Source organism: Cladophialophora carrionii (genome assembly GCF_000365165.1).
Source record: "Cladophialophora carrionii CBS 160.54 unplaced genomic scaffold supercont1.2, whole genome shotgun sequence".
In the NCBI taxonomy this organism is placed as follows: Eukaryota; Fungi; Ascomycota; class Eurotiomycetes; order Chaetothyriales; family Herpotrichiellaceae; genus Cladophialophora; species Cladophialophora carrionii.
Window position 1 is genome coordinate 1,571,127 of NW_008481827.1, and position 12,131 is coordinate 1,583,257.

The following is a 12,131-nucleotide window of genomic DNA, read 5'->3' on the forward strand; positions in this document are numbered from 1 at the left end:
GGAGGCTGATTCGTCCGACACCGGCACTGTTCGCCTCACTGTCTTTCTGCCCTGTTGAATCAGGTCCGCACTTTCAGTGGATGATCGAATACGAGATGGAGTGCACCTGACGCTTTAGATGGCGGCTTCCCACCATCCTGTAACAAGGCTGGCATGGATTCGCGAGAGCAGCGCTGGGTTTGAGTTGTACATGTTTTACTAAGACTTGTTGTATAATTCTACCTTTGAACCGACGGGGTAGGTTGGCGCCGGACATCATCCGAGGAAGAATGCGCTTTCATCATCACAAGGAGAGCGGGAAATTCCATGGAGCGAGGAAGAGATCGAGACTAAGTGCGTGGAATAGATCAAAGACGGGATGGCACGTCTGGTGGCCACTGTATAAAAGAGCATAATCTCCCTTCTTGACGAGAGGTCCCGTCCACTCTCCTTCCTGTCTCTCACTCTGGCTTTGGTTATCTACCGATTGCTCTACCCCGGAGCCTCTGCTTTAAGTCACCAGATTCGCGTGACCTCCATGATCTCGTGCGGATGTCGACGATGCCACGCGTCGGATGGTAGCCATATTGATCCCCCTTCTTTCTCACTGCTGTGCAGGTCCTTTTTTGACTTGCTCTCCCGTACCTGGTTTCCCAATCGACCTTTCAGTCATGACTGCAAGATACCCTGTGGATCTACTTATTGCCTCCATCGCTTCTGCTATCCTCATGTCGACCACGCTCTTGCCGACTTCTCGACTATGAGCACTGTGTAGAAGGTCAGAGAGGCAGGCAGCCTAGAGTCATGCAAGACCTTGGAAACTCAGCTCTTGACCAATGTGTACCATGAAGCCCTGGTCGACGCGGACAGGTAAAAGTTCTGGGAGGTCGATTGACACGGCCACGTGTCGACCCAAAAAGGGCACGGTGGCGCGTTTCTTGGGCTAATGGCAGTACGGGCATACGGAGTATAGGTCTCCAGTATGGCAGCTGGGGTTCGCTTCAAATTTGTGCCCGAGACTGTACCAGTGGTCGCGTCATCTTCGCATTGCAACATAGATGTTGAATAGGAGCTTGAGTCAGAGCACGAGCTTCTCATGAATATTCCTCGATGCCTCCGTGGACATGCTGTTGCTGAGCTGCATCAAGCCGTTAGAGGTTGTAGCTATCCACTCACCTCTAGGAGAAACCCCCAGCATTCTGCTGTCGTTCTCCTCTTGTCAATTCTTCCCCATCAGTAAAGAGCCGATGTCCACGGTCGAAGACTACTTGTCAATAGTTAGGAGTGCCACTGTTCTTGTCGTCTGGCTTGCAGCATGTACAGGTCGAGAACGTACGGCCGAGCAAAGGTGCTTAGGTGCGTCTTCCGGGGGCATGGTTGCTCCCGAAATAAGCCGTTAATTCTACGAGTACTGGCTCGACTGGGTAGAGATGGGGTCCCCGCTCCTCACCTTTGCCTCGGCTGCCGCCCGCCACAATGGTGATAAGAGCAGTTGCTGACTGATTAAACTCGCCTCTCCAAAACAACGTGACTGCCGTGTTACCAGACGTTCTCTCATCCATTTATTCTCCATCATTGTGTCACCGTACCGCCACCGAAAATGTCGTTCCTGGGAGGTGCCGAGTGCTCGACAGCAGGCAATCCTCTGACTCAATTCAAAAATCATGTACAGAGCGACAATACCCTGCAACGGGATCGCCTCGTTGGGCGGGGTCCTGGTGGGCTTGAAGAGAGCATGCGCTCTCGGATGGCCCCCAATGGCTCTGATCAGGTATGGGCTCTTCGGTCGATGAATGCAAAAGTTGCTGACGCAAGTATAGATGATGAACGACTTTATGCAACAGTCCAACCCAATGCCCCAGCCCTTTGCCATGGAGCACCTGCGACAAGACCTTCCTAGCCTCCAAGGCATATCGAGGCGGTCACCTTCGCCCGGTTGGGCAGCAGAGTTCGATCCTGGCGAACAGGCAAGAATGGAAGCGGCCTTTGCATCCTCAAAGATGGCAGCACAGAGACCCAACGGCTTCTCACCCCAAGACTTTGCACACTTCCAACAACCTGGCGCTCCACGGACCTCAAGCCCAATCACCCAAGCACCATCTATGATGAACAGCTACCAGAGACCGATGGGTATGGGATTCATGGGCGGGATGAATATGGGCATGAACATTGGCTCATTTCAGCACATGCAGCAGCCAGAGCAGAGTATGGACAAGGGAAAGGGTCGAATGGTTGAACTCGACGATGCCAATTGGGAGGCTCACTTTAAGGAGCTGGAGTCACAACAAGACAATATATCAGAGCAGGCCAACCAGGCCATGGAGAAGGAACTCGAGGAAATGGACAGGTTAGTATTGTGAAGAAATCGAAATTGTCTGCGAGGGGAACCAATGCTGAATTTGCATCCAGGCAAATGGTTGAAGACGCCGCCGAATTCGACAATGCCTTCTCTTCCGAAGATTTCGCCGCCTGGGAGAATTTTGACTCCAACATGGGACTCAACACTCATCATCCGTACGAACGAGAACCAATGCTAGGCGATTACATGTTCGAAGAACAGAACCCCTATCAAGAGAAACAGGCGTCGAGATCCGCATTCGAAGAGGGCAAGCAAATACTCGAATCACACGGCAATTTGTCGCTGGCGGCGTTGGCATTTGAAGCAGCAGTCCAACAAGATCCTAACCACGTCGAAGCATGGGTTTTACTAGGAGCAGCCCAGGCCCAGAACGAAAAAGAATCACCCGCGATTCGCGCACTGGAAAAGGCTCTTCAACTTGATCCTAACAATCTTGACGCACTCATGGGCCTGGCCGTATCTTACACCAATGAAGGATATGACAGCACAGCCTACAGAACACTAGAACGGTGGTTAAGCGTCAAATACCCCCAGATCCATCCTCCCCAGAATCTGTCGGATCCCGCAGAAGTCGGCTTTACGGACCGGCAGGTCCTGCATGAAAGGGTGGTGGAGCTGTTTATCCGGGCGGCCCAATTGTCACCCTCAGGCGAACACATGGATCCGGACGTGCAAGTAGGCCTCGGGGTTCTCTTTTATGGGAACGAGGACTTCGAGAAAGCCGTCGACTGCTTCAAGGCGGCTCTTGCGTCCACGGAAAGTGGGATCGTCAATCGCGAGAGTCAGCTGCACCTGCTATGGAACCGGTTAGGCGCAACACTGGCGAATTCTGGTCGGTCAGAAGACGCCATCACGGCATATTGCAAGGCGTTGGATGTGAATCCCAACTTTGTTCGAGCTCGATATAATCTGGGTGTTTCCTGTATCAACATCGGCTGCTACCCGGAGGCAGCTGGGCATCTACTGGGCGCGCTGAATCTACACCGTATCGTTAGCGAACAGGGAATGGACAAGGCACGAGAGATTGTGGGAGATGGCAGTGGAGGGATCGGAGATGCTGAACTGGAGCGGATGATACAGCAGAATGAGAGCTCGAATCTGTACGACACATTACGAAGGGCATTCACTGGCATGGGACGGAGGGACCTAACCGAAAAGGTTGGGACGGGCATGAACTTGGATCAGTTCAGAGCCGAATTCGACTTCTGAGGAGTTGAAGGTCCCAAAAGTGATAGATGAGCCATGAGGATATCCCGACAACGATTATTCTAATATCTCCAAGCCCTGCTCTTCACGACAGCCTCGTGTGCTTTAGACTGTTCTGATTGGCCAGCCTTGCGCCAAGCCCGCGTCATGCTCGCTCCGGTTGATTGACGCCGCCTGGAGACTGAAGGTCGAGGGACAGACAGCTGCGACCAAGCTCCAATAGTCACCCCGAAATCGCCTTCTATTGCCTAGGACCCTGTGCTTCTGATCGTATGGACTAGTGCGGCCACTCGTCACGGTCTCCAGGGCTGACACCGGCATTGACCACCGCGAGACCATGGACGACCATGGCGAGTTCGACAGCGTCTCATGGCAGCGCGAGGATGCACCGCAGGCGGAGTCGTCAGCTCCCTTCCATTCCACTCTGCCAGAGCGACCCGCCGGCGGACGCCGAAGTGATAGCTTGTCCAGCGAACCGCAAGCCGGGGACCAGGCAGACCAGGTTGACCTAGCCGGCATTGGCCGCGACGGGATTCTGGAAGTCACGGTCGATACACCTCTAAAAGAGAATGACGGGACAAAGGACGCATATGTCTCCTACCTCGTCACGACTCATGTAAGACGTCCCGATCACCAAAAGTGCGCTCTCAGCTAACGGAACTGCGCAGACAGACTTCAAGTCCTTTCAGAAAACCGACTTCAGTGTCCGCCGACGCTTCACAGACTTTGTGTTCCTGCGCCAGTCGTTGCACCGAGACTACCAGGCATGCGCCATCCCTCCCCTGCCCGAGAAGAACAACATGGCCTACGTAAGAGGGGACCGCTTCAGTTCAGAGTTTACCCAACGGCGAGCATGGTCACTACATCGCTTCCTGAAACGGTGCACCCTCCACCCAGTTCTGAGGAGGGCACCCATACTGATCCTCTTTCTGGAGACTACCGACTGGAACGCCCAAATGCGCTTGAGGCCTACAAGAAGCAGTACTCTCGGTGAAAGTGGTGCGCCTAACACAACCGCGCCCACCGGCTTCTTCGATAATGTCGCAGACACCATGCTGAACGCCTTTTCCAAGGTCCACAAGCCTGATAAGCGCTTCATTGAAGTAACAGAGCGAGCCAACAAGCTAGACGAGGATCTCTCTCATGTCGAAAAGATCATCGCTCGGGTAGCTCGCCGAGAAGGAGACCTGGAGACAGACTACGCCGAACTCGCCAACAACATGCGCAAACTGACCCCACTGGAGCCAGCAATCGAGGCCCCGCTACAGACATTTGCCGGCTGTGTGGAAGAGTCCTCGCGAGGCTGGAAACAACTCAAAGACCATACAGATCAGAACTACCTCGGCTCACTGAAGGATATGGAAGCGTATATCAACTCGGTCAAATCCCTGCTAAAAACTCGAGAGCAGAAGCAGCTCGACTTTGAAGGGCTGACCGACTATCTGCAAAAGGCCACTTCGGAGCGAGACATGCTGGCTTCGAACAATCCGTACTCACACGGCAGCAATCTCAACCCTGCAACTTTCATCCGCAACAAGGTGGAAGATATCCGCGGTGTCGATCATGAATCCGCTCGCCGAGAACGAGCTCGAAAACTAGAACTCAAGATTGCGGAACTGAACCGGGAAGTCGATAGCGCCAAAGGCACCAGTGAAATGTTCGACGAGCAGGTCGTACGGGAAGTGGCCGACTTTGAGCGGATCAAAGGACTGGAATTCCGAGACAGCCTAGGTGCGCTTGCCAGCCAGCACATTGAGTTTTACCAGAGTGTGATCTCGACGTGGGAGAGGTTCTTGGTCGACATGGACGCGGACAAGCACCTCCACAAGGACAAGGGGAGGGCTGCGGCATGATGTTTGGAATTCTGGGAGCGATTGATTCTTCAAGGGCTGGGCCATACCGCCAGACCGCTCCGGCGGGCGCGCAACCGTCTGCCGCCCCTCGCGGCATGATGCTTGATGAGACCGCGGTATCTAGTCACCATCATGCAAACTTCGATATCACCAAACGTCTCCCTATCAATTGCGTAGTAGAGCTGTACCTCGTATGCTCCCCCACTAACTCCCGAGGCCAGCAGCTTGTGAAACTCGCTCCGTTGCTGTGGCAGAACTTCGGGGTTTGTCGCGTGCGGCTCTTATGTCTTTGCAGTCTCGCAGTATTTCGAACAGCAAAAGACTCGAGATTGATTCCGAACACTGCTTGCGTGAAGAGCACAAGACAATGGCCGTGAGCAAGAAATACGCTGGCCTGCCCGACTTGGTATGCTTCTCTCCAGATTGCAAGCCTGCTGCTGAAGTACCGCCCTAATCATGCGTACCCTTTGCAGGACGCTGCCCCCGAAGTCTACGAAACCCCCGACCTTGCAGACGACGTCTCGACAGTACCTACGGGCACAGTCCGGACCGGCTCCCCCTCTCCATCATCTGGCGATGAAGTCCGCCCCGGCTTGGACCGCCAACCACTAGACCGCGATGGCGCACGACGACGCTTCGAACCATCTCTCGTCGATGCCAAAGACGTGGACTTCTCAGATTCCATTGCTGGGACAAGACGCGCGTATCGGACGCGGAGTTCGAGGCGACGGAGGAGGAGGAGGGGCCTGGAAAACGGAGGAGAAGAGGTCGGGGACCTGAGTGACAGTGAAGAGGAGACGCTTCCCGTCAAGTTGGCCAGGCTGAAGAGGGAGGCCGAGGAAGTGAGGCTGGAGTTGGAGAGCAGGGAGATGGAGAAGGACGAGGACGCGGAATTCCAGGACAGTGTCGAGCAGCAGGGGTCACGGAAGCAGGGCGAGGAAGATGTGGACATCGACGGCGTACACGAACTCAGCCGCGTCCTCGATGGGTTGAGCACGAAAGCGAGGCTGAAGACGGCCGACACGGTCGAGGACCAGTTCCTGTCCACGATGGCCTCGACAGCACGACAACGCCAGCACCACCGCCACCACCACCAGACTCAAGCCTCGCACTCCGACCCGGCTACAGCAGCGCCACAATCAGCTCCGGCGACCCTCGCCGCCGTGGCCGACTTCTCAGACCGCCTCACTGGCCTCGAGTCCGCCCTAGGGATCTCCTCTATGAGCTCAGACTCCCAGACCTCTGCCATTCTACCAACCCTGACAAGCCTTGCCGCACAAATCACCGCCCTGTCTGCAACGCTTGCACCCCCATCCACCACTTCAGCTGCCCCAGAGTCCCAATCCCGGCCCAACGTGGCCTACCTCGACACAATCTCCAGCAAACTGAAGACCCTGATCGCAGAATCCGACCGCCTCTCGCAGTCCCGCAAAGCCGCTCTGGCCTCCCTCGCCGATCTGCATGAGAAGCGCATGCAACAACTCGTCTCTGGCGCGAGCGTGCATGGCAACTCCCGTTCGGCGCGCATGCGAGGTTTATCCACCGCGAGCAGCACCGGCCATACTCAGGGCAACAATGAGGCCAAGCTCGACGGCACGACCGGCGGCGGCCCGGGTGGGGAATCGCTTCAGATTCAATCGCAGTTGTTTCTGGACGAGCAAGCCAGCAAGATTACGGCCTTGTATCATTTACTGCCGAGCATTCAGGAACTCCAGCCGCTGTTGCCGGTCGTGCTGGAGCGGTTGAGGACGTTGAACGTGCTGCACAACGGAGCGGCGCAGGCGAAGGGGTTGATTGATGACCTGGAGAGTCGGCAGAGGGAGATGAAGGACGAGGTGGCCAAGTGGAGAGAGGCGGTCGAGCATGTCGAGAAAGGGATCCAGGAGGCCGAGGACGTCATGAAGAGCAACGTCGATGTGCTCGGCGGGCGGGTAAGGGATGTGGAGGAGAGGGTTGGACGGCTAGGACAGGCCAGGTAGATGGGTAGCTAGCTAGTCAGCTAGTTTATCTCTTCCCGTCTATTGAGCGAGAGAGGCGGTATCCGTGCATAAAGGACTAAAGCCAGAACCAAACGGATGTCCTCCTTGACTGTCGCCTTTCCTCTCGCTGGCTCTACGGCACTACCCCCCCGTCCGCTCTCTTCAAGATGTACAGCTTCGTCTCCAAGCCCCAATGCACCCACCATCCCATCGTCAGACTGATCCTCCGTCCCAGTATCCTATCAAGCCCGTACCCCTCCCTGAGAATGTCGTGCACGACACCGTACGCCCGCTTCGCCCATGCACCATACATGGCCGCGACCAGTCTGGCCAGGCCATCATCCTCGCGCCTCTCCTCTTTCGCACCCAGCACCAACAACCCCCTCCCCACGTCCGGTCTCAGCACGCTCGGCTGACCCAGGCTCGGGACTTTATCCACGACATCCCACCGGCCGATCACCCGGCCTGGGTCTTCCACCACGACGTAGTCGAACTGCGCCCAGAAGGTCGGGGTGAGAAACTCGGTCTGATTGTCCGACTTGTCGTACCGCCACTGCGTACGCCGCTTGGACGAGAGCGCGGGGATCGTCCCGTCGGCCGAGCCGGGGAGATAGAGCACCGGTCTGTCATGGCCTGCTTGTGCGGAGGTGGCAGCAGCAGTGGTAGTAACGAACGAAGGCGTCGACAGGAACCGCGTCACGCCCGTCTGAAGCGCCAGGTTGGTCAGATGCACGCGCACGGTCGGCTGCGGCGGATAGGCCAGCGACAGGGCGTGCAGCGCCGAGAGGGCCTGCGCGCCGGGATACGTGTGCGCGGACAGCGGCAGAAACACGGCGTGGGAGAGGAGCGTCGTGAGCGCGGTGCCGAGGACGAGCAGGATGCCCAGCACGCGCGGAGGAAGAAGCAGATGTCGCTGACCGTCCCGGTCGCGGTCGCCGCCGCGCTTGTAGATGTAATCTGCCGTGCGGGCCATCGCGGCCGTCAGGGGCGGAAGCACGGGGAACAGGAAGCGCGTCTCCTTGTGCGCGAGTGCAGAGTACGCGACGATATAGCCCACCGAGGGGGCCACGAGGTCCAAGTTCGACATTGCTAGCGCCGGCCGTGTGAAACTCCATGGCACACCAAGCGCCAGGAGGACCGGGTTCATGACGAGCCGCGGCAGTGCCGACGTGAAGTACCAGTGCCAGGGGCTGGTCCCCCAGGCTGAGGCGCCCAGGCCATTGTCCTTGGGGAAGACATTCGCCAGGAAGGCCGCCAGTTCGGGCCACAGCAGTCTGCGCGATTGCCAGAAATAGGTGTCGATCGAGACCGTCAGCACCAGACCCGCCACCGTGGCCGTGAGGATTGCCGGGACCATGACCCTGCGCAGGAGAGAGATGGCGGAACCGACATCCCCACCGGTGCGGGCGAGCATGTACGCGCACTGCGATGCCACGAGGAGGGCGAGCTCGGCGCGGAAAATGATCCCCGCCAGCGTGAGCAGGTAGAGTGCCAGCCTCGTCCGTCGGATCCGGGACTCTGTACTACTCGACGAAGGCGTGACGGGCAGGAGCAGCGAGAGGGCCAAGGTGCTGATGCCAAAGGCGAACATGTTGGGCAGCGTCCGCGACGCGTAATACCACACATGAAATTGACTGGCCTGGAGCACAGCGTACCATGCTGCTGCGGAATCGCCGTACGCTCGACGCACCCCGGACGCGTAGGTGATCAGCGCGACGGCGTTGAAGAGGCCCAGGATACCGCGCACTGGCAGTGATCTCGTCGTTAGCTTTTGGAAAAAGGGACTTCCCCGAATTCCCCGGGGGACTGCTTACCTAGCATCTGTTGAGACATGCCGTCGACGGTACTGCGGAACCACACGACCGGCTTCGCAATGGCCGCCAATGTCATCGCGCCGATGAACGTCCTCGGCACCGCGCCGGGAAATGTCATGTGGTCATACAGTGCCTTGAACCTGAGATGGGCGTTGTGGCCCAGAGGTACGCCATAGTGTAGGATGTCGTGGGCCGCTTGGATGTTGAACGACTCTTCGACTTTGGTGTACGGCGCGATATATAAATGTATGGCGACGAGAAAGGGGAACAGAACAACTGCGAGAGACGATGCTCGCCAGCGAGCCATCTTGGTGTGTAGAGCGGATAAGAAGATTGAGGAGAGTAAGATGGCGATCGGTGGTGGTGGTCTCGACAGGGGCTCCCGTCTCCCCACCACGCAGTATGGCAAGGCTGAGGCGTAGCCTTGCGACATCTACAGAGGCGTAACTTATCGAAGCAGCATCACGTATCAAGTCAAAGTCGATATATTGGCAGGACTTCACATGAGGCAACTTCAGAAGCCATGACGCGTTAGACGGTTTGAAGTTCCAGACAGATTGGCCTCTTACTACTGGTGGCCGTGGGATCAACCCAAACAGCTGCTAGACGGTGTTTGCTCTGGAGGAGCATGGTCGTCCACAAAAATCATCGGTAAACTACGAACAACGGACAGGCGAGGCGGCAACGGGGAGCGGTCAGTTGGCAAAAGACGAGCAAGGAACTCGGCATGAAGTACATGATTGAGTTGCTCATTGGGTCTATCGGTCAAGATCCTCACAGCATCTCCTATTGCTCGTTCGGAAGATGAATCTCCTCCAGCTGTTTGCCGGCAATGTCAAATGGCAGGCAAGAGAGAGTTGTGACCACAAGCCGCGCCGGTGCAGTACTTGACGCATTGTGCCATCGGTGCATTGTGCCCCGCTGGACAATGTGGTCTCCTGGGCGCAGTCGAACCTTCTCGCCGTTATCCAACTCGTCTGCATGTGCCGGTAAAGTCAGCATCGCTTCGAATTGGAGATGAGACCCTAGACAAGAAGATCGAGCAACTTACGGTCGATCTCTCCAACAACACAGACCGAGAAGTCAATCGAAACAGTTTGGTGCATGAAACTCTTTCCTCCCGGGGACAGATCCACGATGAGCAGGTTGGCACCTCCTGGAGTGACAATGTTCGGTGACGTCCAGCTGGCAGGACCTTCCTTCCCTAGGTACGCTTTGAGATCCTCGTCGTTCTCCAACTTTGATGGGACAGTGGCCACCGAGTAAGAGCGGGCGAGTCCACCAGCACCCGGGACGGGGTAATATTGCTGTGGAGGTGAATCGAAATACACGCTCTTGCCGTGAGCATCATGTGTTGCTATGTAACGCTTGACGGCCGGCAGGGTGGTGACAGACTCGACTGTTCCGGACATTCTGTATTGATCCGGCGAAAGATATGGGGCTGGCAGGTGTACTTAACCGTCTTTTGTGCAAGGCACCGTCCTAGATAGTGGGAGACGCGCCAGAGGCGCGGAACCCATATCTTTTATAGACCGCTCAGTCAGTATCGTGGCGCTGTGGCCCGAGTCACGCCGATGACGACGGACTGACTCTTGATCTCTGATTTTGGAGAGTTCGGCCGATACGCGATGGTTCAGGCAGTGCGAAGAGGTCTGTTTTCTAGAAAGAGACATCGCAGGTACCCAATGCTACGGGTCTCTAACAAAGATACAGCATTAGGGTGCCAGGAGTTTGTTAATGTCCACTGGAGGAGGAGTACCGTCGTGGATTTGTGGCAGTCCGGGTGCCGAGCCTGAGACAATCAGGAATGTACATGCTACAGTATCGGAAATAGGTATCCCAAAGAGGCTTTCCCACCAATTGGGGCGAGTGGCTGATACGGAGAATAGGCTGGTTCATGTCATTGCAGCAGGGCGTCGATGAGCAAATAAGGCATCGACTGGGTTCAGTGGGGCGGTCTCGCCAGATCACTCTCACATTGTGGGCAGTCAGATAGTGTTCAGCTAGATGCAGATAAGCACACACGTTGCAGTATCTTCAGGAAGATCATGTTACACAGTCCAGCTGTACGGCTGGCCTTAATAGGGCCGGTCTGAAAAGGCAAGAGATGGCCCACAGGCACGTGACCGGGAACATTCTCGGCAACATGTTTCTCCGTGCCGAGACGCTCGATGCCGTGCTGGCTTCAACTTCAACATGCCCAATTGTTCGAAATACCGTGGCACATACATGCCTTTGCCTGAGTTGGACTTTGAATGCGACTGCGTACAACTTCTACTGTAATTCGTCTTCGGCCTCAAAGTCACCGCCTCCCGCTCTAATCTGAACTGCCCATAGAGGGATTCAAACCACCGGCCAGAATGCTCAATCTGTTCGGTTTCGGCCCATTTCTCTACGGTGAGAACAACTGTCCAGCGCATGCCGTCTGATGCCTACCGCTGCCTACCATTACGTTCACCAGCACACTAACGCCTCTTGCACGATCACAGCAGGTTGCCTCCTCCTCAATGCCATTGCCGTCCTCTCAGAAGACCGCTTCCTCGCACGAAGTACGTAATCCCAGATTGCCCTGAGATAGGAAGATACCCCGTTCGCGCCCAGGACAGCCCAGGACAGCGCAGAACTTTTCAAGACACTTGTTGACACATGCTCTACACACAGTCGGCTGGGGCAAAACCTCCTTGAACGAACAAAACAGCGCCGGTTTTGGTACCCCCGGCCAGGACCCTGAGAGCTTCCGCAGCCGGGGAATCAACCTGATATCCAGTGTGAGGACGCTATGTCGAGGTTAGTGCACACTCACACCCACACACACCTTTTCCCGGTGGATTGGGACACCCCCTGTGGACGAGAAGAACACCACGCATCCCTGCCTGGAAAATGAGCGTGGTCTATTTTCTGGTGTACGGCCATACTGACCGGAAACGATACCTAGTCCCTC

General features: G+C 56.3%; 5 protein-coding genes across 5 annotated transcripts; 3 read left to right on the plus strand and 2 right to left on the minus strand.

Annotated features, from left to right (window-relative positions):
• Positions 1–1,579: 1,579 nt before the first annotated feature.
• G647_02633 (uncharacterized protein) lies at positions 1,580–3,547 on the plus strand (the record flags this gene model as incomplete). The annotated part of the gene is made up of 3 exons (XM_008726979.1): positions 1,580–1,750; positions 1,800–2,326; positions 2,389–3,547. The coding sequence occupies 3 exons, from the start codon at positions 1,580–1,582 to the stop codon at positions 3,545–3,547; spliced, it is 1,857 nt and encodes a 618-aa protein (XP_008725201.1).
• Positions 3,548–3,881: 334 nt separating this feature from the next.
• G647_02634 (uncharacterized protein) lies at positions 3,882–5,397 on the plus strand (the record flags this gene model as incomplete). The annotated part of the gene is made up of 2 exons (XM_008726980.1): positions 3,882–4,160; positions 4,213–5,397. The coding sequence occupies 2 exons, from the start codon at positions 3,882–3,884 to the stop codon at positions 5,395–5,397; spliced, it is 1,464 nt and encodes a 487-aa protein (XP_008725202.1).
• A 367-nt stretch (positions 5,398–5,764) lies between these two features.
• On the plus strand, positions 5,765–7,376 carry G647_02635 (uncharacterized protein; the record flags this gene model as incomplete). Its single annotated transcript, XM_008726981.1, has 2 exons — positions 5,765–5,803; positions 5,871–7,376. 2 exons carry the CDS (start codon positions 5,765–5,767, stop codon positions 7,374–7,376), a joined length of 1,545 nt encoding a protein of 514 aa, XP_008725203.1.
• A 133-nt stretch (positions 7,377–7,509) lies between these two features.
• Positions 7,510–9,497, minus strand: G647_02636 (uncharacterized protein; the record flags this gene model as incomplete). The annotated part of the gene is made up of 2 exons (XM_008726982.1): positions 7,510–9,122; positions 9,191–9,497. 2 exons carry the CDS (start codon positions 9,495–9,497, stop codon positions 7,510–7,512), a joined length of 1,920 nt encoding a protein of 639 aa, XP_008725204.1.
• Positions 9,498–9,976: 479 nt separating this feature from the next.
• G647_02637 (uncharacterized protein) lies at positions 9,977–10,602 on the minus strand (the record flags this gene model as incomplete). The annotated part of the gene is made up of 2 exons (XM_008726983.1): positions 9,977–10,167; positions 10,242–10,602. 2 exons carry the CDS (start codon positions 10,600–10,602, stop codon positions 9,977–9,979), a joined length of 552 nt encoding a protein of 183 aa, XP_008725205.1.
• Positions 10,603–12,131: the final 1,529 nt, after the last annotated feature.